At 39.8% G+C, this 26909-nt stretch overlaps 1 protein-coding gene across 2 annotated transcripts in view; it reads left to right on the top strand.

The window, feature by feature from the left end:
* LOC137645733 (zinc finger protein ZFP2-like) overlaps positions 1-26909 on the top strand; it is a 480606-nt gene that overhangs the window by 210206 nt on the left and 243491 nt on the right. For both annotated transcript variants that reach the window (XM_068378620.1, XM_068378621.1), the window contains exon 6: positions 4575-4643. In XM_068378620.1, coding sequence (XP_068234721.1) covers positions 4575-4643 — 69 coding nt within the window. The remainder of the gene's footprint in view (positions 1-4574; positions 4644-26909) is intronic.

Genomic DNA, 26909 nt, shown 5'->3' with positions numbered 1-26909 from the left:
AACCCGCTCCGTCCAACCATGCTCTCCACACCAACACACCCACAGGTGCCTACGCTCACCTCACGTCTTACCCAGAAGTCTTCTATCCAGAACTTTGCCAAATACCTACGGTTCCTGCCAAGCACGATATTTATCACCACATCAAGATGACGAGGCTCCTGTGTTTGCCAAATTTAGGCATCTGTCCCTGGAGTGTTTGGCAGCCTTCAAAAGGCCTCAAGCCCATGGTCATCACCCCCTACACATTGTCCTAGAAAAGGATGGCTCTCCACACCCTTGTGGAGATTACAGCCGTCTGAACATGCAGACAGAACTGGATCAGTGGCCCCTCCCAAACATCGTTGACGTTATCTTCTACTTACACAGAGCGAAGGTGTTCACTGTTGACCTCTTGAAGGGGTATTATCAGGCGTGGTCCGAAAATTGTTTTTGTTTCTTTTCCCACGTATTATAGTCATTTCACCCTCACTTTAATGATTAAACATACATGAAAGACAAGAAGTAGAAATTCTTTGTGGGTGGAATTTCCGTGGGTGGAACTTGACGTGGGTGAAATTTTCGTGGGTGGAATTTGGTGGGAGGAATGTTCGTGGGTGGAATTTACATAGCACCATTATCAGGTGCCCATAAACTCAAAAGACATCCCCAAGACTGCCATCACCACCCCATTCTGGACATACACATTCAATGACTCCTGTTTTGCCCTTCGTAATGCTGGGGCCACTTTTCAACACCTCATGGATGGCATCTTAGGGGACCTCCTCTTCTGTGTATGTTACGCGGATGACATACTAGTGTTCATATCCTCTAAAGAGAAACACCTTGGTCACCTACGCATTGTTCTCAACCATCTGCAATAGAACGGTTTGTAGTCCGGTAGGACAAGTGTACCTTTGGCGCCAATGAAGTATCGTTCTTAGGGCAACGCATCACTCCTTAAGGCGTGGACCTCCTACCTGAGAAGATATCAGCAGTTCAGAATTTTCCCACACCCTTGACCGTCGAAGCACTACAGCATCATCAGTCATCGCCGTCGCTCTTGTCCCCCTCAATACCTCCCTCAAGGGCAAGCCAAAAGACATGGATTGGGGTCTCCTTCAGGAAGCAGCCTTCTGCAATGCAAAGAATGCCCTACAACTGCTGCTGTTCTCATCTGTCCTGTACCTCATGCCCCTCTTCTTCTCTCACTTAATGCCAGTCACGTCGCTATTGGTGCAGTAATCGAGCAGGTGGTCCACAGCTTGCCCCGCCCATTAACCTTCTCCAGCAGAAAACTGTCCAAGGCAGAATCTGTCTACTCTACCTTCGACCGCAAATTGCTGGTGATGCATTTGTTTGCCCATCACTTTTGCCACTTCTTAGAGGGTACACCCTTTGTCATTCACATGGTTCACTTGCCCATGGTGCACGCCTTCACTCAGCAGTCCGAGGCCTGGTCTGTCCATCAATGCTGCCACCTTTCCACCATTGCTTAATACAACTGCACCCCTCAGCACGTCACCTGGAAAATTAATCTTGTTGCCGATGCCATGTCAAGAAACGCATTAGCTGCCATTCATGTGAACTTGGATTGGATTACAAGGCCTTAGCAGAAGTCCAATGAAAAGATCCAGAGTACCAAGCATGTCAGTACTGGTAGGCCGTGACCGTGGATACTTGCCCCCATGCGCTGACAGGTGTTTGATTTCATCCATGGAATCTTACATACTCTTGTGCCAATCTACTACACAGCTACTGAAGATGAAGCTCATTTGGCACGGCATTATTAAAGAGGCTAAGGATTGGGTCCATGTTTGTACTTCATGCCAAGTTTCATTAAATACATCTACACAAGGATTCGGGAGTGGGCACCTTTACTCAAACTCAGCATTGTTTTTCCACATTCATATCGACGTAGAAGTTCCCCTACACAAATCACAAGGACAGTTCCACTTGTTTGCCTGAAGCCATTCCCATGCATACTGAATGTCTGCCTCATGTACATCCACCTTACTCTCACGGTGGATAGCGAGATTTGGTATCCCTAAGCATATTAGTTCTAACAGGGGTACCATTACCACCTCTCAATTGTGGACATTATTAGCAAATCTCCTGGGCATCACCCTATATCAGACTAACTGCCTACAATGCTGCAGCCAATGGAATGGTTGAACGTTTTCATCGCACCCTAAAAGCAGCTTTAATGTCCTGATGCAATAGCTCCAACTGGTTTACTCAGCTTCCCTGGGTCCTCCTTGGACTAAGGACCACTCCTAAAGAGGCTCTGGATATCTCATCAGCTGAAAAGGTGTATGGCGACCCGTTGGTCGTCACTGCCGAATTTTTTCCATCTGCAACTTCCTCTGACAATCTCCAGTGCCGACGTTATGTGGGAAAATTTACTCCATGCCTCCAGAATTACAAGCCCAGAGCAAAGCACCATATACCGATAGGTTGGCACACATAAACGCGTTTTCCTGCGCAACGACACTAGCAAGCCATCGCTAACGCCCCCTTACACGGGCCCTTTCCTCGTGATCTGTTGCACACCAAAGGTTTTCTTAATTAACATTTGTGGGAAAGAAGACTGGGTCTCCATTGATGGCCTAAAACCTTCATGTCTCCTGCTTGATGATCCAGCTACAGTGTGCCTCTCAAGAGCAGAGCACCGTATTTCACATGTATGTCTTTTTCAGTGGTGGGGGATCCATGTACTACATGTGATTCATACATGCTCGTGCACTGTAACGGTATTGTTTTTTTTTTTTAATCTCTCATCCTCCTTCTTTAATGATAATAGAAACCTGTTTAAGATTGGTATCACATGTTTTGTACTGTTTGAATTTTGTTTCATTCTTGCTCTCACCTATCTGTATATAACCTCATTGTCTTGTTGAATAAACTCAGTTACATTCATCCTGCCTCTCTGTTATTACATAACAGCCACCTAGCACAGTCTTCTGGATATTTTGGAGACATATGGCAATTGTGCACCCATGCCTGTATTCTTTGAGCAAGAAATTATCACCCAAGTCGATAGTCTGTATCAAGTGTTGTAGGAAGTTTCACATAAAGAGCAAAGCATGATTAATGCCTTGATTTTTAGGCTGAATCATTGATGTCATGTTTAGCAGTAGAAATTTAACCTGTGTGCCCTCGTATAACAGATCAGTTGTGTGGCCTTCAGCAATGTCCATTAGGAGATCCACTTTAAAATCAAGGCCTTTTTCAGCAAGGCAATTCACTGGCAAAACAAATCTGTTTTCAGTGTTTCATTATCCATGCCTTTTCATTGTGTATCCAATACATTGCCAGAAGGGTTTTAGTTTAGTTTTCGAGGGCTCTGGGGACTAATAGATAAGCACTGGCTTTATCATAAAGGCCACAACATTTCTCCATATTGTAAGTGTGAGGGCTCTGGATTCTTCTCTCATAATGTAAATCTGCGAATAACCTTCTTCCTAAATGATGGTCTATAACTTCTCAGCTGTCGGTTTGTCAGAGGCAGCTTCTCCATGCAGGGAAACACTCCTAAAGTTGAGCCTTCTTAGAAATTCATCAAACCAGCCCTTGCATTAAAATCTATTGGTTTTGTAGATGTCGTAGATGGTCCACTATCCATAAACATGCTGTAAAGCTACCTTGCCTTCTTGTGTATGGTGTTGGTATCCAGTGTAATGTTCTTCCCTAAGTCACTTATCGAAAGGGCTAATGCAAACTCCAGCCTTATTGTGGGAAGTTAGCACCCTTTGTGCTGTTTTGTTTAAAGTGACAATTGCAATCGTCCTTATATTCTTTAAATCCTTCTTGATAAGGCCAACTTTAGGTTCACTGATGCCGTAATGGCAACTTATGTCCGCTGAGCATCTCCCATCCTTAAGCATGTCGAGGAGTTTCATCTTCTGCCCTATAGTAAGCAGCTTCCACTGGCTCTTGGATTTACTGTCAAGACTGTAGAAGGTGCGTGGCATTAGACTGGCATCGTAGGGGATGGAGTCAATTAAAAAATTTTACACACAAGAAAAACAACTTGGATAAAGATGGTGAGGTATGGCGCATATGTATGAGTAGAAGCTAAATGCTGCAATTGGGTTGAGAGTGATGTTGAGATCGTACACCCATTTAATGTCCTGGATACTGAACAGGGTGCTATGATCGGTTGTCTCCTTTACTGGCAACATTGCACGAATTTTGGTATCACCTATGGAACACTACGTATCTTATATTATATTTTATTTAATGTTATATAATTTAATACTGTACAGTAATACCCCTCATTATGTTCTTTTAGCATACACTACTTTACATCAGAGTTTGCATTTTAATCTACTTACATTGGCTCTCTTGGAACCAATTAAGAGACTGATACTTTCCTTTTTTTCATTTCTATTAATTTGCTGTATTTTTCAGGCCCAAAAAAGGACGTTTTTTTATCACAAAAATAAATAAAATCTTGAAAATTATAGATATGTATAGGCCCGCAGAAACTCATGATATAATGAGGGATCCCCAATATAGATTTAAGTATGATAAATTAAACAATATGCGATGTACTAAGAGCTCTGTATGTAAACTATGATTTTCTTTTTCAACAGAACACATGTCAAACCATAGTAAAGAAAGTAAACTGGATCTCGATAAGCAGTCTATACATACTCATAAAGGTAAGTTGATGATTTGAATTTTCTATAATTTCAATGATAAATGTAATAACTATTTTGTATATTTGTCAGTTTATTTATAAAGCTTATTTTAGATATGTAAAGTTTTAGATTTGTAAATGCATTGTAAACCTTTTAGAAAAGGACTCTTGGCCTTTGGTCTCCAGTTCATATATTCCACCACCAATCCTCTTGTGAGGATACCCAACTATTCATCTTTTGAACCTTATTGCTATTTGTAGTCAGGCTAAACCAATGCCTATATGAATTTGTATCTCACAAAACATTGCCATAAATAACCTATGCTTCTGATTTTCCTGTGAAAACCCCATCTCCATATTTACTAGAAAAAAATCATCATAATACTTGCATCTGTTACCTGTGATATGCTGCCTTCAGTATCATTAACTGAGATCTTACCAACAGTTATTTATTGTAACATCAACCACCTTATCAATTATCATAAAGGAGAAACTTCAGGTTGGAGTAATTTCAGCCATTGTAATTCGAAAGTGAATAAGATAATTTAATTTTTCTTTGTTTCAGATTTTTTTCTTGACTATCCATTGTTATCCAATATGTTTTTGTAGGCAAATAATTCCCCCTCCATTCATTGTCTAAGCTTGTATAGTAAACTAAGAGTAACAATGTAAGTGTAATTTTATCATAGTTTTAATATCACAATAGATGACTTATTTATGAAAGTGTTTTCATCCCATATATTTATGGTAACTTGGGCTTTCAGAATCAGCCTTTTTTTCTGTTGTATTTTGTGAAGGATTATCTTCACTTTTTATTTATATTCGTATTTTATTCCTATTCATCTCGTGGATTATTTATTTAAGTTACTCATTTAATTTTCTTGTTTGCCTATTGCATGATTTATTTTAGCTACCGATCTCCGTTTTCTACCAGAACAGAGAATCTCAATAGATAGGATAGGATAGGATAGGTTAGGCAGATATTTACAGTCGATATTAGCTCTGCATGAAATGGTTCTTATTTCCTTAATGAGTATAAATTATTTATTAATCTTGAATATAATTTCTGCATTGGAATTTGTCAATTTTGTTTACATCTCTACCTAATTTTAAAGTCTGTTAATTAGGAATTTTAGGATATAACTCGCAAGAGCCTTGATGGCTAAGTTCGTTAGGGAAGAAAGCTCGGACTTCATAGAAGTCTGTGATGTGACCTGAAATCCGCAGCCGACAAGTCAGAGAAACGGATACTTTGCTATCCATGTAGACACCTCAGAATTATTATTATTATTATTATTATTATTATTATTATTATTATTATTATTATTATTATTATTATTATTATTACTTGCTAAGCTACAACCCTAGTTGGAGAAGCAGGATGCTATAAGCCCAGTGGTCCCAAAAGGGTAAATAGCCTAGTGAGAAAAAGAAACCAGGAAAAATAAAATATTTTAAGAACAGTAACGACATTAAAATATATATTTCTTATAAAAACTGTAAAAACTTCAGCAAAACAAGAGGAAGAGATTTTATATAGAATAGTGTGCCCGAGTGTACCCTCAAGCAAGAGAATTCTATCCCAAGACGGTGGAAGACCATGGTACAGAGGCTATGGCACTACCCAAGACTAGAGAACAATGGTTTGATTTTGGAGTGTCCTTCTCCTAGAAGAGCTGCTTACCATAGCTAAAGAGTCTCTTCTACCCTTACCAAGAGGAAAGTAGCCACTGAACAATTTCAGTGCAGTAGTTAACCCCGGAGCGAAGAAGAATTGTTTGGCAATCTGTCTTGTCAGGTGTATGAGGAAAAGAGGAGAATCTGTAAAGAATATGCCAGACTATTTGGTGTATGTGTAGGCAAAGAGAAAGAACCTTGACCAGAAAGAAGGATCCAATGTAATGTTGTCTGGCCAGTCAAAGGACCCCATAACTCTCTAGCAGTAGTAATCGACAGATAGGTTTGCTTAACCCTGGGTAAGTTAACAGGCCCCAAATTTGGAACCTGGCACAGGCTCAAAGCAATTTTTGCCAGGTTTCATTCTGTTGCTTTGTCTGTGGCATCGTTCTTGAGGTGCGCCGCATAAGACTTTGTTATGATACAACAGGGGTAGGACACACAAGTTGGAGCTTCAGATACTCGCAGAGATGTAGATCTTCAAATTTATTTTGATCTCAGTTTTGGTACCACACTACTAAACTGTATTGAAATTTCAATTTTGTATGCTTTTACATTTCGCTAAATATCGCAGAGTGATATTAATGAAAGTTAAAGATATTTTCACTGAACATTGGGGAATTGTGTCGATATGCAGTGATGTTGCCATCTTTGTGCTAGGCTGCCGGATGTTCAAGTATATAGGGGGAAAACTAAAAAAAAATGAATTCAAACTTTTCAGGTTGGCAAAATGCAGAAATAATTCCCTTCTGAGAAAAGATTCGACGAGATTTTGAAATCTCTTAGTGATTTTAATAATATTGAGTGTGCTGATGACACGTGTTTTTATCAGAAATATGGTGACGTACCCTAGGTGGACACCATCGACCAGGGAAGTGTAAGCAATTTTTCCCACTCAGCACTCTCCTATTCGACCCCATCTAGCACCTCTTCAGAAAGTGAGCCTCCATTTCACCTTTCTTCTCATTTTCAAAGCAAGAAGAGGATACAATTCCCTATGAAGAAGGTTAAGATGCCTGTACCATGCGACGATGGTGACGACAACGATGTAGATGACCCTCCCATGACCTTGACCCCCTTCAGAAGCTCGTCAGGGAAGGCCCCCATCTCCACCAGTGTGCCATCAATCAGTGCTACTAGAGTGTTATACGAGTGCCACCCCAGTGCCTTTTTCAAGTGCCACCCTAGTGCCTTTTTCAAGTGCTACCCCACTGCCTTCAACGAGTGCCACCCCAGTGCCTTCATCGAGTGCCACGCCAGTGCCCATTTTCTCCCCTGTCACAGATTTGGTATTTTCAGCCTAGGACCTTGAAAATTGGCATGAATGCTGCCATGCCATTCAACTTTATTAGGCAGTTCGCCAAAGTTAGTTATGTATAATGTAAATATTTTCTTCAGATTATTTTTTATATATTCATACTTTTATATACATATTTTTCTAAATTTTCCAAATTAAATATTTAGAATGATTGGTTTTTAATTTACTCCTAACATAATATTGAGGAATGAATATTGTTAAATAAAAAACTTAAGGATTTGAAATATATTTATTAATAAGGAAGATATATGGTCCGAAAGTTGAGGTCTCATTTATGGTACCACATTGGTAATGGCGTTCCCGCTTTGGAACTTAACCAACCCAGGGTTAAAGCAAATGGGTGTTACAGACTAAGATACACACAAAAAAAGCCACTCCAGCACCTTCTAAAAACATAACAGACACCTCATACATCTCGAACTGTCGACCTAACCGTGCCAGGACTCCTAGCTGCTGGGAATAATTACGTTGGCAGCTGGTGCAACACACGAGCAGACGCTACCAGGGTGTAAGGGATGTCAGGCAGGACAAAGCCAAAGCAAAGTCCTTCAAAAGAAGACAACCGTGCTTACCCCATTAATAGAAGATAAGACTCGCACAGCCTTTGCTGAATTTTTCTTTCATTAAATCTATTATTGTATATGCCAGAACTTTAAGATTTATTAGTAGATATAATGTACTGAATTCCCCCGGAACCGCAAGATTATTCCTTGTATTTAATATAGACACCCTTCAAGACCTCTGCTTTTTAGTGAGATATTAATCATGTTTTCCGAGTCTGACATGACACCTCAAGACCAGGTAGGAGTAGAGTATTAGTCTCCTACCGTTTATTCATCTGTTTGAATAGAAATGAGTTTTTCACCCTTTCAAACGGCACTCTAGACTCGAATACCAGGTGGAATACCGTGACACAATCTCATGCTTGGGTACGTCCTCCCCTCATGCCTCCAGAAGAGGATGGAGTCCCTTGATGCTTAACAGAGACAGGTCTCCCTTCATCCTGTTTTGGCCAAGTAACTGAAGAGTCACGAGGGTGGACCCTACCAACTAAAAGTTTTGTCTTTTACACTACCCAGACTGAAGCGCACCCAAGCCATAAGATAGGAACCTTACCTGAGTTAATAAGGCATCCACAGGTGGCCACATTTTCCCTTTAATTCATTTAATTATAGATTACTCTCTTGCTTAGAACATTCAGGCATGAGTGTGGAGCTGTTGTAATTTTATGCCCATTTTGCCATTTAAGGGTATCAGCAGGTTGGTAGGTAATTTTTTAGTTAAAATTTGGGATTCAGACACTTTGCTTTCGTTTATAACAGGAACTATTTCCTGAACTTTTACTCGAATCAAGTAAATATTTCTTTTAAATATTTTTAATTTTTATGTTTTTCAAACTACCCCCTCCCACATTTGAAAAAAAAATATAACTATTTAGTAGAAAGTATAACCTATACATGGAAATAATAAAGTCAAGCATTGTTTATCGTTCTTAATAACCTGTGCACCTTAAAGATTATGAAGTGATGGAAGTTTCCAATTTTTTGGCAACACATTGCCGAGGCCTGGATCACTGGTATTTCTTCAAACTGTTTCAACGAAGGCTCCTTTCCTGAAATGAGAACTCGCCTTTACACTGAAAAGGCACCATTCAAGGCACCTGCTGATTATGGATAATGCACCATAACATTCTCACACTTGTGTTATAGAGAAATGAAACATTTCTGCCACCCAATACAGTATAACCTCTGTTGTCTTACAGTCTTTCAACCAGGAGCATAAAAGCCTTTTAATCTCAACAGGCTAGAGCATCATAGACCTTTTAAATGAAAGCATTAATAATATGCAACTGCTTATGATGATTTACGTACGTACTGCACACAGACCCTGCTGGACGTTTTCAAAACCGCCATGATGCTTCTGTTCAATCTTTTGTTGACATGTAGAAGGGTCCTCATGTTTTTTTTTTTAAGATTCTGGTATGTTCCCTGTATCATTATATAAGGCTGATAATTGTGAATACCTTAAGTTCTCTTCTTTTCTGTTTAGTCATCAACTAGGCGGTTAGTTGTGGCCACATGATGCTCTGTTTATATTTACTGATATATTATAGAAGACTGTGTCTACCATGGTATAGTAAACCACCTGTGTGTCATTGTGTGTCATTTCTATGGTGCCAATAACCCCCATTTATTATCAGGTGTTCCTATATTGAAATAATTGTAAAAGATATATATATATATTATTATAGTAGGTACATAATTATGTACTTTAATAGTTTGTGGAACATCGGGAACGTAATTCATTTTCATAATCATTTTCCATTCTTGATATTAGACAAGTCATCTTAAGCTAATGCCTATCATTTTGAAATTCTATGACATTATTTGCAGAAGGAATAAAGAACTTAGACTCACATACTAAAAATTATTCTCTCTGTGGTGAATGTTGTATTTTTTTTATTGTTCAGTGGGAACTTGTTGTTCCAGGAAAGTCTCCCTGCAACAAGCAACAAGGATCAACAGGGGAGGATAGGAGCGTTAACACTCGAGGGCACAGCTCCCTAGCAACAACTTTGGTGCTGCAGTTCACGAACCTTCACTCTGATAATAAAGTCTTCTCCGTCTAGAGGCCTAAAAACTCCACATGTGACTAAGTAATTAATTGGTAGTCTACCATAGCTTTGTCAATCTAAGGTCATCTACACTCTGAGGCTCTGTTTTGGCTCCGTCCCAGAGACCCCAGTGAGATGCTGGAGGGGTATTTACGTTAACATAGATAAGGCAATGGAGGGAGCAGTGATGTATTGTTGTAAAGTAAAAGTTAAAGATAAGGATCTTTACCTTTGAAGTATATAGATTACTACTAAGTCACTCGCTAACACAGTATTACTTTCAAAGAATTTAGACTTACCCCTTTCAATATATCGGGTTTACTGTCCCGAGATTAAATATTCATGTTAGGCATAATCAATCAAAAAAGGGAGTAGCAACACAAAAGGGTAATTAACCTAATATTGTTAAATTATTACACAAAATCTACATTGAAAAATCGCCAAGCAAAAGAGGTTAAAACAAACACAAAATGAAATAAAAGAAATGCAACTTAGCAAAATCAAAACGCAATCAAAATATGAGCGACATGAGGTCTCGTGCAATGATAAATGATTAAAATAGGGTCGGACACGTGGTCGGTTAACCCGAGACTGTGTTAGTCTTTAAAGCAAAAGTTATACACATAATTTGTACACAAAATCCCATGCACTCAGCTACCCGAAATCAAGTTAAAATGAAAATCTTACCTAATCTAAAAACTGGGGAAACATTTATTGGTCAGGTTATTTATCTGCACTCCTTACTTGAAAGACAACCCTTGATTGTCCTCGCAAATGACCGTAGAATTGATGTTTAGACCCTTGACTGGCCTACCCCTGGAATCATTTGCTTCTTGGCAGATCGGGTATCTCTGGCTCAGTCCCTAGGATCGTCTTCTTCCCTCTCTCCAGCCGACAGGACCCAAGCACACCTTTCCTCTTTCCTCTGTCTGGCGGGAGTCGACTTGGTGATTGAGCCAGAGGTGCACAGATTGACTGACCAGGTCAGTCAGCCAGTCACAACCACGGCTCTTTAACGAATGGGCCAACCCTTAGGTCGCTTGGCCTCACCTGTCTTCCCCTTCCAAAACAGGTGAGGGTCGTTGGGCGTAAGATAACTCAGTTGAGGCGCCCTATCGGGACTTTAGGGCAGGGCAATATAACGATGTAAGGAGTGAGAAGGAGGCAGGATTTTGTACAAAATACGAAGACAAATATTGCAGCTCTAAGGGAATATGCATACATAATAATCCTACCTATTCGGGCACACTAAAAATTAATCATTTAAATGAGCAATTAGCAATGGTCTGGTGCGATGGCCATACATCTTAAAATTAATCAGACCTGAATAGGTACTGAGCGATAAAGTAAGCTGCTTGTAAGCCAGCAGTACTAACAGTAGATTCAAAACCAGTTTGATAATTTATCTCAACATACATAGTTTGAGGAAAGAACCATCATACGTCGGTATTCGGCTTTTGTTTTGTATTTCTACGTAGTGATGTCACAAACATGGCATAATGTATTGTCAACGATTCTAGTTAATTTAAAGCAGTTCCCCCAAGGTTTCTGTAAAGAAAACATAAAGTGTGGGAGTTAAAGTTTAAGGGGTAACTACAATATTGGGAGGTAGACCAAACTACTGAAGGAAAGAAAAAGAGTGAAGAAAAATTCTTCACACCCTGGGGATAAAGGGTGAAAGAAATGAGAGGGGTTAGTTCCGGCAAATGTAATTTAACTACTTGTTACTACGCTCAAGATAAATCTATTGCATGAACAAATGAGTGAAGTCATTCTTCACACCAATGTCCGTTTAAAGGTAAGAAAACGCTGTTAGCGTTAATTAGAAGCAATCGAGTTAAAGTTATGGATGAATGTGAATGTGGGGAAAACTGAACCGCTAGGCAATGCTTCACAGATGCGTTAAGTAAATGAGCAGTGTTAACTTTAAACGTAAGATGCAAGGGTAATCAAATGATTAAAGTAAAGTACACAATTCTTCCCACCCAACGGGTAAGGATAGAGCAAACAAAACGTGTGCCAATAACAGTCAGGTCCAGCAAGAAGTCTGGCCAATGACAAATTCAAAATTATGGGGCGAATCCCAGTCCTGGTCTGACATCAACTTAACATAAAATGTTTTTGCAAAGAAAATGACTGCCGTAATGAATATTTCGCATTAGACAATTGAGAAAGGGAGAAAAGCTACTACATACTCTGCATTAAAATGTGAACAATTATCTGATACTAGTTTGAATGATAAACATAGACAAACTAGGTCCATGGGGATAGCATAATTCTGATTGCGAGAGTCTCGGATATTGTCTTGAAGGGAAACATTGGAAAGTGAGCCATTGACAGAACAATACACTTTAACAAAGCTCTACTCTGTTTCAGCATGAGCTGAAGGATGTCTGGGGGATTGCAGCAACAATGTGACAAGTTGTCCAGGCAAAAATTAAATTTACGATTAGAAGTTAAAGCATGGGATTGACGGTAACAATGCTGCTGAACGACTTGGCAAAATTATAAACGTTTAAAGTGCCACCATAGACAAGTAAATGAAAATAGTAAATGACGTTTGTGGTACCGTAGTCCTTAAACAACTTTGATCTGCGGTTAATGAATCCCTTAATACAGATCTAGCTAAAATTAGTGCAGGGTGTAAATTATGGGCTATGAAGTTGTATCCTAACAAAACAAAGTATGATTGTAAGTGGGTCAAGGACAGTGGCTCTTCAACATCAGGATCTCAGCATTGATAATGTTTCTTCAACTTTGTATGACTTAAAAGTGTAGGTGTGATTATCGACAGCAAATTTACTTTTGAGAAACACATTAGGTCTGTGTCTTCTTCAATTGCACCAAAAAAATCTCTTATTGAGAAAGTCAAGATTTTCGGCGATCAATCTATTCTGAAGAAGTGTTTTAATTCTTTCATTTTACCTTGTTTAGAGTATTATTCTTCTGAGTGGTCTTCAACTGCTGATTCTCATCTTGATTTGTTGAACAGGAACTTACAGTCTATTAAATTTCTTATTCCTGATCTATATATTAATCTATGGCACTGTCATTCAATTAGTTCTTTATGCATGTTGCATAAGATTTTTCATGATTCTGACCATCCTTTACATTCAGATCTTCGTAGACAGTTCTATCCTATTCGTCATACTAGGCATGCATTTAGTTCTAATAGTAAGGCCTTCTCCATCAAGAGGCTCAATGCTACATAGTATTCTAGAAGTCTTATTCCAGCTGTGACCAAGTTGTGGAATGATCTTCCTAATCGGATAGTTGAATTAGTAGAACTTCAAAAGGTCAAACTAGCATCAAATGTTTCTATGTTGAACAGGCTGACATAAGAGTTGTTTTAGTCTATGTATGAATTATCTGTTTTAATGTTGTTAATGTTTTCTACGATGTTTTATCTTAATTTTTCATTACTTCTTATATCGTTTATTTGTTCCTTGTTTGCTTTCGTCACTGGGCTATTTTTCCTTGTTGGAGTCCTTGGGATTTTAGCATCCTGCTTATCCAACTAAGGCTGTAGCTTAGCTAGTAATAACAACAACAACAACAAAAACAACAACAACAACAATAATAATAATAATAATAATAATAATAATAATAATAATCTTATATCTATAAAGAATTAACTTTGGCATTTCAAAATAGCCTGTAAAGTCTATCAAATTTCCTACACCATGGCACATTATACTTTCTCACCTCTTTATATTCATCTCCTTTCAGAATCGACCACCTATTAAAAGATTATCTTCCTTTGAAGGCCACACCCGAAATGATTGCTTGGATTTGTATTAATCATATTGTGTTATATGCACAAAGCAGTTATTTTTTAAAAGTTAATTGGTATATTGCAAAATAATAATAATAATAATAATAATAATAATAATAATAATAATAATAGGTTAACCCATGGATTCGTCTCTTACAATGGTGTTTTTTTTTTCAAATAGTTTTTTTTTTTTTTTTCACCTTCATAGTCTTTCTTTAATACTTTTTCCTTACCGGGTTTCTTTTTCTTATTGCTGTGGGTTCCTATCAGTATCCCCTACGGGCACCTACCAGCAGGGTTTAATTTACGAGCGAAATCCGATTAGTAAATACCCATCGCTGACCCGAGAAACAATTTCGGAAAAGGGGCAAAGTTTATGCCACGTTTCTTTCTCTGATACACACGTAAACAGATGGTAAAATAATGCCTTTGCTTCACATTGCAATGTAAAATGCTTACTTACCATTCCACCAAGTCTTTCTTCATCCCTACTACTTTTAAGATTTTTCTCACAAAGAATTTATTTTAGTTCCAACATGGTTTTATCACAGTATCGATTAGCGTGTTGAGCATCAGGCATGGCTATAGTATGTTGACAATCAGCTCTCAAGCTAACATTCGTATGTTCCTTGTTACTCTCTCCACGACACAATGATTGTGGGCACACTACTTGAACCGTAGGTGCAAAGCGCTGCAATATGCAGAAAGTTCATCGTAATTAGTTACCTCTTACACAGTCACCACAGCTTGCATACTTTACTTCTTAATTCCAAAGCTCATCTAATATAATATGCCATTGGTTCTAAATTTTCTCAATTCATTCCAGCTAAACATATGCTCAGTTGCATCATCTGCCTTACTACACAACACACAAAGCCTATCCTTTTCATTCCAGTTTCCATAATTTTCTTTTAAATCAATCAAATGCAACTTCTTTTTCATAACTATTACTGCTTCCTTAGTATTAGGTTCTCATATGTAATATCTTCTGCCAGTACTATTTACATATCTTCACTATAGTGTCGCCTCCCATTATATCATGAATTTAGTAATGAAGTTATGAGTCTTATGTGTAAGCTGCATTTTAGATATTGAAAATATCTCTTGTAATCCAAGTTTAATACAAGGCAAGACAGTTCTATTTGGTTTTGTGTATAGTACAGAATACCATTACGTTTAATAGCAAATGTCGACTTTCGATACTAGATTAAGAAGCATCAAAAGTTTTCAATGAAAAACTTTTGAAATATCACTCGAGTATTTCTGATTTGTTGATTAACTGTCCTGAAATAGTAATTAATGTTCATATTTATTGGTTATATGGTTTTTATGGAGCCATGGCTTTGGAGATGTATTGTTTTGCAGAATAGAATAGGAAGAACCCCTGCAATCTAAGTCATAGAAATTTGTGGCAAGCTTGACGCTTTTTATTTAAGTTTCATCAATCTCAATCCAGACTTTTGACTGTCTTAACATAGTTATGATGCAGGGAGATGGTAAAAGGGCCTTTCTTGATTTTGTGAGTTATTTTGTGACATTGTATAGTAAATTCACAAAATATTAAAATAAAAGAATACGAGGATAGCGAAAACGGTTAAAATTCGATGAAAGAGTACTTTATTTTCAAAGTATGTGATATACAATGAGAACAGAGCTTTTTTAGTAAGCAGTGATTTTCTTTCAATATGCATTTCCTAAGTAATGATCACTTGAACTAAGGACAACTTGCCTGTTTCTACTATTAATTGTTCTTAGTACTCTTGCACAATTTTCGATCAGCAAATAATAGATTTTGACATAGGAAAAATCTATTTTTGGGTGAGATAGCTATGTCGTCCTGATGGGAGCAGCTTCTACTTGGGATATTTCTGCAAGTGATATACCATAGAAATTTACCATAGAGGTATCAACGGAGTTCCGACCTCCAGAGCGAATATTTCGAGAGATATCGCGTATAAATGAGGGACGTGTTAATATCAAGCCATGGTTATCCTTCCCCAAATAGAGTTAACCTTTTCTCGAAGGAAAGGTGAGGGTAGGATATGTGGGTAGGAGAGCCGTTACAACTGGTGATCTCAATATGCTACAACTAACACATTTCCTGTTGAACCATTCCGGGAACAGCCATCGCATGACGCAAGGTCCCATACTGAGAGATATGAGAGGATGAAAAAATAATGTACGACATTGCTATCTCACCCAAAAATTTATTTTTCCTATGTCAGAATCCGTTTTTTGTACTCGAGCCATGTCGTCCTGATGGAAGTGTACCAGAGAATTATTCTCAGTTGTGGCCAGAAGAGTTTAACCCTGTAATTCCATAGATATAAGCATACTTCCTACAGCATTGGTAACTATGGTACTGAACAGTAAGAGTAAGCGAAAGGTTGTACAAAAGTAGGAACAAAGTAAATCAATAGCACAGTCCCACTTACTGTGAAGAAGAACTTTGTCTCCAGTAGATGAAAAGACCGAAGTCTATAAAAGGAGGGTTCACAAATTTGAATACACTAATTCTATTTTATATAGATAACAGGTTCAAAGAAAGGAAATGCAAAAATAAATAGTAGCCTTTTAATGTTTCCAAAAGTTCATACTTGTAGTAATAATAATACAAGATTTTTACGATCTTAAAATTGTTACAGGTTATTTTAGTAAGTAAAATAAATATCAACAACACCGATTGAAATATGGGAAATGAATATAAAAAGAAACACACGAAAAAACACAACATGTATATTCGCAAACTTACTAAGAAAACTAATGTTACTTCTTCAGTTACTTTAACTGACAACTCAAACCAATACTTACGGAATAGTTTTCTGTAGCTGCTGAGACGACACTGGTATGGAGACTTCAGGCTTGAGAACGTTGCAGAAGGTCGGCTGAAGTTCAGATGAAACTGGCACGATGATCGGATTCGAAGACATCACAAAAAGGGTGGCATCAAGGGGGGACATCCGAGTTTTTCTTCCAAGAATTCGATATTACTGTTGAAGTAAGGATTGAGAACGTTGCAGGAGGGCGGCTGAAGTCCAGATGAAACTGGCACGATGACCGGATTCGAACACGTCACAAAAGGGGTGGCTTCAAGAAGGGACATCAGAGGTCTTCTTCCAAGGATTCAATGATACTGTTGAACGAAGGCAGGCTCCAGGCATTGTTGGCCGCTTCAATTTGTCTCTTCTTTTCGGCCATAGCAGGATCTTTTGGAGATAGGCTTTTGTTGTCTGTAGGGAAGTTTAGAATGTGGCTCTATCAGACTTCTGGTCTTCTCTGTTTCTTATCTTGCTAGGACTTGGATCTTATCTGCTTTGGACATAGTTCCTCTCTTGTCTTATGTCCTGTCTTATCTCTCTTGGACAATTTCTTCTTGAAATTTTTCCTGTAGTGGAACAATCTTCCAGGGCTCTCAGCGTTTTGTAGGAAGTTCATTTTTTGCCTAGAATGCAGGATCTGGATAAATGTTTACCTCTCCCAAATCCGAGAATTCAATGTGGCCATCATCCCGTGAAAGGGCACAATCTGACGGACTCTGGCACCAGAAGCCATAGCAAGCAAAAACATAGACTTATGAGTAGTATCCCTCAGAGAGGCAGAGTCGTTATCTATCGAAGAGGCAAAGTGCAGGACTTTATCCAACGACCATGAAATAACCTTGGGATGAGCATTAGATTTCAGTTTAGCTCAAGCCTTCGGGATCTTACTGAACAGCTCTCTATTGAGTTCAATATCAAAAGCATATGCGATCAGTCTAGTTAGTGTAGACTTACATGAGGCAATAGTTGTAGAGGTTAGACCTTGCTCGTGTAGGGAAATAAAAGAAATATAAAAGTCCATAGAAATAGAAGAGGGCCGATGACTTTTCACGAACGCAACCCATTTTTTTCTAGGAAGACAAATATTGTCATTTTGTGGTGTTGGCCTTGTACTCTTCTATGAAGTCAATTCTTTCCCTGGCAACTCCGAATTTTCTTTGAGCTGCGAGGGCAAGAAAATCGTTAGCTGAAGGGTTTTCGCTATCCAAGAGGAAGCGAAGACAGTCGTCTGTTGAACAACCTTGGACTGCACTGAAGATGGTAGAGGGATCTGGAGGGGTTTAAGTTCCAGAACAAGAGGGTACCAATTGCTCTTGGGCCACTTGGGAGCCACCAGAGATGCAGTTCCTCCTGAAAGTCCGCAGTTTCTTCAATACTTTCAGTAGAAGGTTGAATGGAGGAAATAGTAGATGTGAGGCCACTAATTCCAATCCAGAGACATCGCATCCATTCCTGTCGCTTCCAGATCCAAGTTTGGTGTTACATACCAGGGAAGCTTCTTGTTGAAGCTCGTGACAAAGAGATCGATTTGCAGTTCTGGGACTTCTTCTAGAATGGAACAGAATGATTTTGTGTCCAGAGACCATTCTGTTTCCTGTGGCTTAGATCTCGACAGGGCGTCGGTCGTCTCATTGCGAACCCCTTCGAGGGGAACTGCTGAGAGATGCCATTTCCTCTTTTTTTTAAGAGAGAATGGCTAGTATTACATGGTTGATCTGAGGAGATCTGAAGCCCTGTCTGTTGACACAATGTACTGTTGTGTTGTTATCGATGACCAATTTGATGTGTGATTTCATCTTTGGGCATAGTCTCTTCAGAGTCAGAAGCACTGCCATAGCTTCCAGAACATTAATGTAAAACTTCTGAAATGCAATCGACAACTTATCCTGCACCTTCTTGGAAGAGAGTGTCCCCCAACCATGTTCCGACGCGTCCGTGTCAATAGTCACAGAAGAAGGAGGGTACTTTGGAGGGACGTGGCGCAATAGACTTTTGGAGGTGTACCACGGCTTGAGCTGCTTCCACAGTAAGACCGGGGTTTTATGACAAAGATCTCTCCGAGCATTGGATGCCTTTCTTCTCCAGATTGTAGGCATCTTTGAGTCTTGTTTTCAGGATGGGGTCTGCCACGGCAGCGAACTGTAACGACCCTAAGACCATTTCTTGTTGTGGTCTGAGGAGTACATTTGAACGAAGTAGACACCTGACCAAGTGTGCGATTTCCTTTTTCTTGCCTTGTAGTAGAGAGAGGGTGTGTGACTGTAGATTTCAGTGAAGGCCTAGCCGCTGGAACTAATGAGTTTGAGATAGCCTGGACTTTTTTAGGTTAATTTGGAAGCCCAGGGGTTGTAGAAAGTCCATGACCTCTTGGGCTGTTTGAAGACATTCCGACTTCGTTGCAGCGCAGACTAACCAGTCATCCAGGTACACCATCACCTCAATGCCTCTGTTCCAAAGTTGTTGGACGATGGCCTTGACTAGTTTCGTGAAAATCCTTGGAGGTATACTGAGTCCGAAGGGCATAGCTTTGAATATGTAGGCCTTTCTTGCCAGTCTGAAACCAAGGTAGAGTGAGAAGCGCTGACCTATCGGAAGATGCCAATAGGCGTCTGTAAAATCTATGGATAATGGGTAGGCCCTCTTGGGTAGTAAAATCCGTCTTTTCGAAATAGTAGGCATCTGGCACTTGTTGTTCAGAATGAATTTCCTCTTAATGAGAGAATGCCTTAATGAAGTCATTGAGCTTCAGCATGGCATTTCATTCCCATGCTGAAAGTTGGTGACGGGCAAGAGGGCTCTCGAACTTGGGGAAATTGCTCCCTAAGCTCGAATCTAAATTTCTCTCCCTTTCCTCTATTTCTTCTGCTCAATATTACTTTGACCTTCTCCTGATTTTATCAACTTTCTTTTGTCTTGCTGTCCTAACTCCATAAGTATTATTTCTCTTAAGTTATATATATATATATATATATATATATATATATATATATGTGTGTGTGTGTGTGTGTACATGCATGCATATATATATATATATATATATATATATATATATATATATATATATATATATATATATATATATATTTATTTTATTTGTTCATTTATTTAGTTATCTATTTATTATTATTTTATTTAAATGGCGTGGATATTTCCACATTCATTATTACTGCCTGCTTAGATGAATGGGAGAAGGGCCACGGTTGGGAGGTATTCCCATTCAAAGCTATATATGAGAGTAATGGTTAATCTCAGCCATCCCAAAGATGGTTTGGATGTTTTTGGCGGAACTACTCAAGGGTTGGGTCATCAGAATCCAGGGGGATACAATCCTTGAGGTGGGACTCTTGGCTTCTGGCCGGAAGCCCATCATTGCAGATATGGGAAGGATGATTCCATATTTCCTTGGTCTCAGTCCTAACAGGCGTGTTTAGCTTACACCTGTTCCTCTATATCTGTTGTGATGCTATCCTTTGGGTAGGGTATGGAGTGAAGTATCTGGGAAGTATACTCTCATTGTACCGATAGTGGAAAATGCAAATTTCCCTTCCAACGTATGATACTTTCTTAAAGCTCTCAAGCAGGTGAACCAACAAAACAACCAACAAAAAACAAAGAAAATCCCAACCTTAACTATGGACCCTTCAAATACTGACTCCCCATCTCCTGGATTTGCTGACTCCTCCCCCCCCCCCCCCCCCGCACTGTTGACGACCTCTGATAATGTGAATAAGGAAAGTTCTGTTGATGACCTCGGAATGGGTAAGGACCATTCTACTAATATTCCAAAATCGAGTAATTTGGGTAACACAAGGAAACTTCGAATCCTTCATGTTACCCAAATTCCAATGGAGACAAACTACAATGATTTATATTAAGCATTTGAGTGCTATGGAAGTATAAAAGAAATAAGAATGAAACTTGAAGATGAAAAATGGGAATCATGGATATCTTACTGTAGTTATGACGAAGCATTTAGTGCAATAAGTAATATGAATAATATTAAAATTAAAAACTTGAATGTCGCGGCTGCTCTCTGCGATAAGGTACCAAAGGATTTGGATGTATATAGGCCTGTCGATTGGTTGGAAAAAGACGCGGATTTAGTTATCCCCTCCCAGAGAAAGCCAAAACCCCCAATGTGGCTTATAGCTGAATCAAAGGGGGTTAGAAGGAATTATTTTAGAATATGCAAATTGAACCAGAAAAAAGTAGGAACTATTGCACCGGGCGATATATCTCGTTTTGGAAAAAATAGTTTCCTCCTTCATGCCAAATCAAGTACACAGTCTGTAATACTGTCTAACATAAAAACATCTAATGTTGATATTAAAAACCCCACCTAAATTTAAGCTACGGAAGGGGAGTAGGTTTTAACAGAGATCTGTATGAATTTACAGAGGGGGAGGTACTGGCCATGTGTTCATTAAATGCATGGAAATTCACAAAGTAACAGGTACAGCAATGATAATCCTTACGTTCCAGGATGCGGATGTACCTTTTCATATTGTTATTGAGAACGAAAGAATTAAAGTAAGACTATTTAAGCAGAAGCCACTGCAACGCTTTAATTGCTTTAAATTTGGTCTCACCAGTCTAAAGTTCGCAAAAATGAGAAAATGTGTGGTATTTGCTCCAAATCTTACCATGGAGCCAGGTGATTAAATTGCAGCTCAAATCACAAATCCACAGACATGAGCTGTGAGCTATATAAGTTGGAAGAAGCTGCCCTCAACAAATATAAGTGTGACCCATGCCAAAAGACTATTAAATCAATCAAATACATATGCTAAGGCATTAAAATCAAACTAACCTAGTACTACCAATAGCTCAAAAAAAAAGTATACCATCTGATAAAATGTCAAACAACGAGGTAACCATATTACCTCCTGAGGCTTTACCACGGTGTATTAACACTAGGGCATCGCCCATTGCTGTACAGCCATCGTCCTCCGTTACAAAAAATAGTACAAACCTCTCTCAGGCCATGTCCTTGCCTGATTTGATGGAGGTCCCACATAAGACCAACTTACCTGATGCACCTGTAGTGGGAAAGGTGCATAAACCTAGAATCCCACCATCTATTAATCGTAAAAGAGAGAGACCTCCATCTCTCTCTCTCCCCCCTCCCTTAGAAACATTAAAGTTATGACATTAAATAAATTTGATGTTTTGTCTGTTGATGTTTCTAATGAACCAGAAGATAAACTAAATAAATCAGAAATTCAAGTTAAAATGAGAGAAGTAACAAATGTCATATCTCCTTGGAGGTATAACATGATGCCCCGAAAATGGGAGACTTCTCTTTGTCGTCTCCGTATTGGTCAAACTTGGTTGACACACGAGTTTCTGCTGAAGGGCCAACACCAACCGTATTGTGACGACTGTTTAGTACCTCTAATAGTGAGGCATTTGTTGACCGAATGCCCCAATTATAATAATTAAGGAATAGATATTTGTTTGAGGCTTGAGGTGAGGGTGACAGGTTCATCCTTGCCAAGATTCTTGGACATGATGTATCCTACTATGCAATTGGCATTTTTAGATTTATTTCAGAAGCAGGTCTTCTGAAAACTATCTAACTTTTATAATGACATTCAACTTTTATGGTTTTAATTGAATATTCTTGAATTTATATATATATATATATATATATATATATATATATATATATATATATACAGTATATATATATATATATATATATATATATATATATATATATATATATATATATATATATATATATATATATATATATAAACTAAATGATATCGGCATCAATGACCTTAGATGTCAGGATGCCTGAAATCTTTAAATCAATCAATCAATAAATCAATCAATCAATTAATCAGAATTAATTTGTTTAGTGGGGACAATGCCAGAATAGTTCGAAGAACGTTTGAATCTTTCTTGGGAGCAGAGAATAGCTGCCCTTGAAAGTTCATGAACATAATCCTCCAAAATGGAGGTTGTGGGTTGAAAGAACTTCTTGAACAGGGGCGGTTTCTGTCTCCATTTTACAGCCTAGCCCTTTTGAGATTATGCTGTGAGCACAGGGATTGAACTCCCATTGATCCCTGAAAAGGTGAAGTCGTCTCCCACCAGAAGCTCCTCGTTTTTGCGAAGGACTTGCAACTTTAGTCCTCTTGTCTCTACTTCCTCGGCCTCTGGTTCGACCGCCTCTTCCCGACCTTCCCCTGTTATCGGAGCACTTCTTATGAGCTTTGGCTGAGTGAACACGGTGATAGATCTCACGTACACTGGGTTGAAGGCTGGGGACTGTGAAACGTACAACTGAGGCTGTCGTGACAGGGAAAGAATGCCTTCGCTTGAAGTTACTTCGGAGCCTCTTGCCCTTGGGTTGAGGTCCTTCGTTTGGGGGTAAATTTTCGTTTAGAGGAGATACCCCCCTTGTCGATAAGGCTCTTATTCTCCTGAGCCACTTTGACCATGACTTCTTTAACCAATTAATCAGGGAAGAGATACTTCCCCCAGATATTTTAGTAGATCAGTTTTCTAGGCTCATGTCTGATCGTAGCAGCAGTTACGAAGTGTTCTCTACATGCTCTTTTGGCTAAGAAGAAAGCATGGAGATCCTTATGAAACATGATTAGTTAAGTCTTCGCCAATACATGGAAGAGATCAGATTTGGAATAGTTCCCAATAAGCATCTCCAGATAAGAGTGGAAGGATAAAGAGGCAGAAGGTCTCTCTTTAGCTTCCCGTTCTCCCTTCAATAGGGATTCGGGAATCCTAGACAGTTTCTCATCAAACTGTTTGCCTCCGATGTTTTTATCTAGTTATTCGACAGTGAAAGTATGTTGGACGTCCTCCCAGATGTCCGAATCATAAGGAAGGGCTAGAGAGACAGGTTTACATTCCTCTAGCACTGGGAATGGCCTGTTCTCCATTACTGCTTTCATCACGGCCTCTACGCTTTTAGAGTCAAAAGGGAAGACTGTATCCTTGGGGGCCACAAAAGTGGCCTTTTTCCTGCCTAAGGCAGAAAGTTGGTTGTTGGTGAATTCAGCTATCTTTAACTCCCTAACCAAAAGCGATTGAGCCTTGCCATGATCCAGAATGATTGTTTCTTAGGGATCGTATCATCCCTAACGAACGCTTCCGAGTTAAGCCTTACGTAGCAGTAAGGATAGCTATCGATTGATGGAAAGAATTCAGGTCTGAGACACGCTTGGAACCCAAACCATATCCAATATGAAGGAACCCTTTGGTTAAGGCCATATGCTCAGCATAGTGCCAAGGGTTCTTAACTGTGCATTCTGGTAGGCTCGAAGCTGGTGGAGCCTTAGAAACAGGTTGCTGTTGTAGAGCTTCTATCCTCTCTGTTAGGTCTGCTTGAGAACGCTCATATTTTGTGTTTAGGTTCTCCATGAAAGCTTTCATGGACGCCATTGGTTCCAAGTTACTGGGAGGCGAAGGTTTGTCTAACATCACAACCAGGTTGGAGGTGGGAGCTGGGGCTTGGGTAGAAAGTAAAGAGGCACTGGGAGCTGCACTTACCTGATGTACATCCAATAACTCTTCTGAGGCTTCCGTAGTCAGCAGGATCCTCTCTCTATCTGACGACACAGAAGAAGTAGTAGACATGTTGTCGGCGTCCAGGCTCATGACTTGCAGAGCGTCCTGAACTCCATTGTCCGCCTGATTTGCTGGTACTGGTGGGAGTTGGACCGACGGTAATTGGTGACCAAATATAGAGAACTCCTCAGCCTTGGGGAAGAGCAGGTCCTTCAGCTCCAGAGAAGGAAGATAAGGGGCACCTTGTTGAGAGCTCTTCTGGAAGCCTCTTACCCAGTGTCGATCTCGAACGTCCAAGGAGACGTCAGTGGCATAGAAGCTGGTTTGAAGGAGATCCGTGCAAACTTGGCAGTTGGTAGGGTCACACATTGCAACAGATCCCTGGACAACATGGCAGTCAGCATGTTTCCGGCATGTCTTGTGGCCACAGGGTAACTTGACCTGCCTGGTACAGGTGACCTTTGAACACTCCATGTCATCAGCTACCTGTAAATATAAGATATAGCAATGAGTACAAATCATTAAAGATCATATCTTCTTAAAATTGGTTAAACAGAACACATTGTAACCTCAATAAACCTACCTCCAAGATGGCTAGATCTAAGATAGAATTAAAATACATGCCAAACCGCCCAGAAATCTATAGGGATTTATGAAGCAAAACATAATGATGGTGTGGTTGGAAAATGGAGGTAAGGATCACATCAAAGGAACACCAGAACCTCCAGAGTAGTCCTATTAGAACAGCCTAAGAAGGGAAATTCACTCATCATACTGCCTAGATCAGCAACAGCTGCCCCCAAGGCGGCAGTAGCTGCGAGGAGGCAACTATTTCTAGTAACCAGTAAAAGACTGACTTGTCAATACCTCAGGCATGTCGACACAAGGTGGCAGGGGAAGAGTGAACAATTCCATAGGGAAGGGTCTACACTCTGGGGAAGAACAGGAATGAAAGGCAGTTGATAAGTGAACCTGCCAAAACCTGATCATTATCATTAACCTATGAAAAGTATGGGTGCAGCCCGTAAGATAACGAGAGCCGTACAAGATGCCCAGGATGCTAAGAACTATAAATTCAAAGGATGTCCTAACAACCAGGCAGGATCCAATTGACCAACTCTAGAGGACAATGTTCCCCAGATGAGGGATAGAAAAGAGCAGATGACTAGTCTAAGGTTGCAGCTGAGGCGGCGGAGGGGGTAACCCATACCTAACACACAGCCAGTGCTAGAAGAACTCAAGCTGACAAGACAGAAAGCAGAGACAGGAGGCGGCACCTGTCTAGATAGGCTATTTCGGCAAGGGAGTCAAGACTCCAAAGGAAAAGGGATATCTCAAGCTGACAAGGCAGGAAGCAGAGACAGAAGGTGTCACCTCTGCCTAGATAGGCTAACCAGGCAAGGGAGTCAAGACTCCTTAGCAATAGGGATATAGCATAGGAAGAGAGGCTGCATACATAGAACAAGCACTGCCAAGGTGGCAGAGGAGGACCCCAAGGGGTACCAACTCCATGCCTAGATAGGGTTAGGTCATAAGGAGAACTGTGCAGGCAAGCCTAGCTTACTTAGCGGGTGAGGGAAAGCACAAAAGCTACGGTGAGATGACTAGACAAGAGGAACATAGTTCCAGTACAGTCAGGTTATGACCTAATTAAGAAGGGGAAGGGGAAGAGAAACACCCAAGGGTGGTCTCTAAGGTGGCAGAGATTTTAATCAAGGGAGGAGAAAATCTGACCTACCTAAGCCAGGAAAGATAGCCCACAAGTAGGCACACTAACAGGCACAAGGAAAGGGGAAAGATTGGGTGGTGATGGGAGATTTAGAAAATGGTGAGGCGGCATGACAGGAAGGCGAAAAAGCAACATTAGAACAGCAATAGTGTTCCAAAGGGACTGCTGTAATAGGGCACAGAGGACAAGTCTTCACAACCAGGCATAGCTTACTAATGACTAAGAGAGAAGCCTAATAATGGTTAAGGCGACACAGGGAGGCCTGCTAGTCAGCATCAGAACAAGGGGTAAGGTGTTCCAATTGGTAAACATAATTAGAAACAGGGAACAGGCTCCCAAGACCTGTGCTGCCACACCACACATATAGGCCAAGTGTAAAGTGAAAACAGTCACCCTAGGGCAACTGAGAACACTATCCAACTCTCATAAGGACCTTCTCGTAGCTCCCTGCCGTGATGAATCGACAGCATGGGAGGATAGACAGCCTCACCCAACCGGTAAGGTTTGGTAAAATAAGGGTATGGTGCATTGAGAAAATTTATCAGGACTTCACCCTACCCTAGCCGCCGGCTAGGGTAGGGTAGCCCAAGACAATGCTGATAAAAAAAACACACAAGAAACACCAAGGAAAGATGGGGGAATACCATAAACATGCCACACTTTATACCACACTTTAGAATAAAAAATAAAACTTATTCCTAAAGTAAAATGACTAAATAACTAAGCTTTTCTGATCAATTGAGACATGATGTAATGGCGCCGAAAGCATGCCGGCCTTGGAACAAAAAGCATGCAATACAATAGAAATATAGGGTCG

This window comes from Palaemon carinicauda, chromosome 8 (assembly GCF_036898095.1).
Source record: "Palaemon carinicauda isolate YSFRI2023 chromosome 8, ASM3689809v2, whole genome shotgun sequence".
NCBI classification, from domain to species: domain Eukaryota; kingdom Metazoa; phylum Arthropoda; class Malacostraca; order Decapoda; family Palaemonidae; genus Palaemon; species Palaemon carinicauda.
Note: the sequence above shows the minus strand (reverse complement) of the source record. Positions and strands in the feature narration are given on the sequence as shown.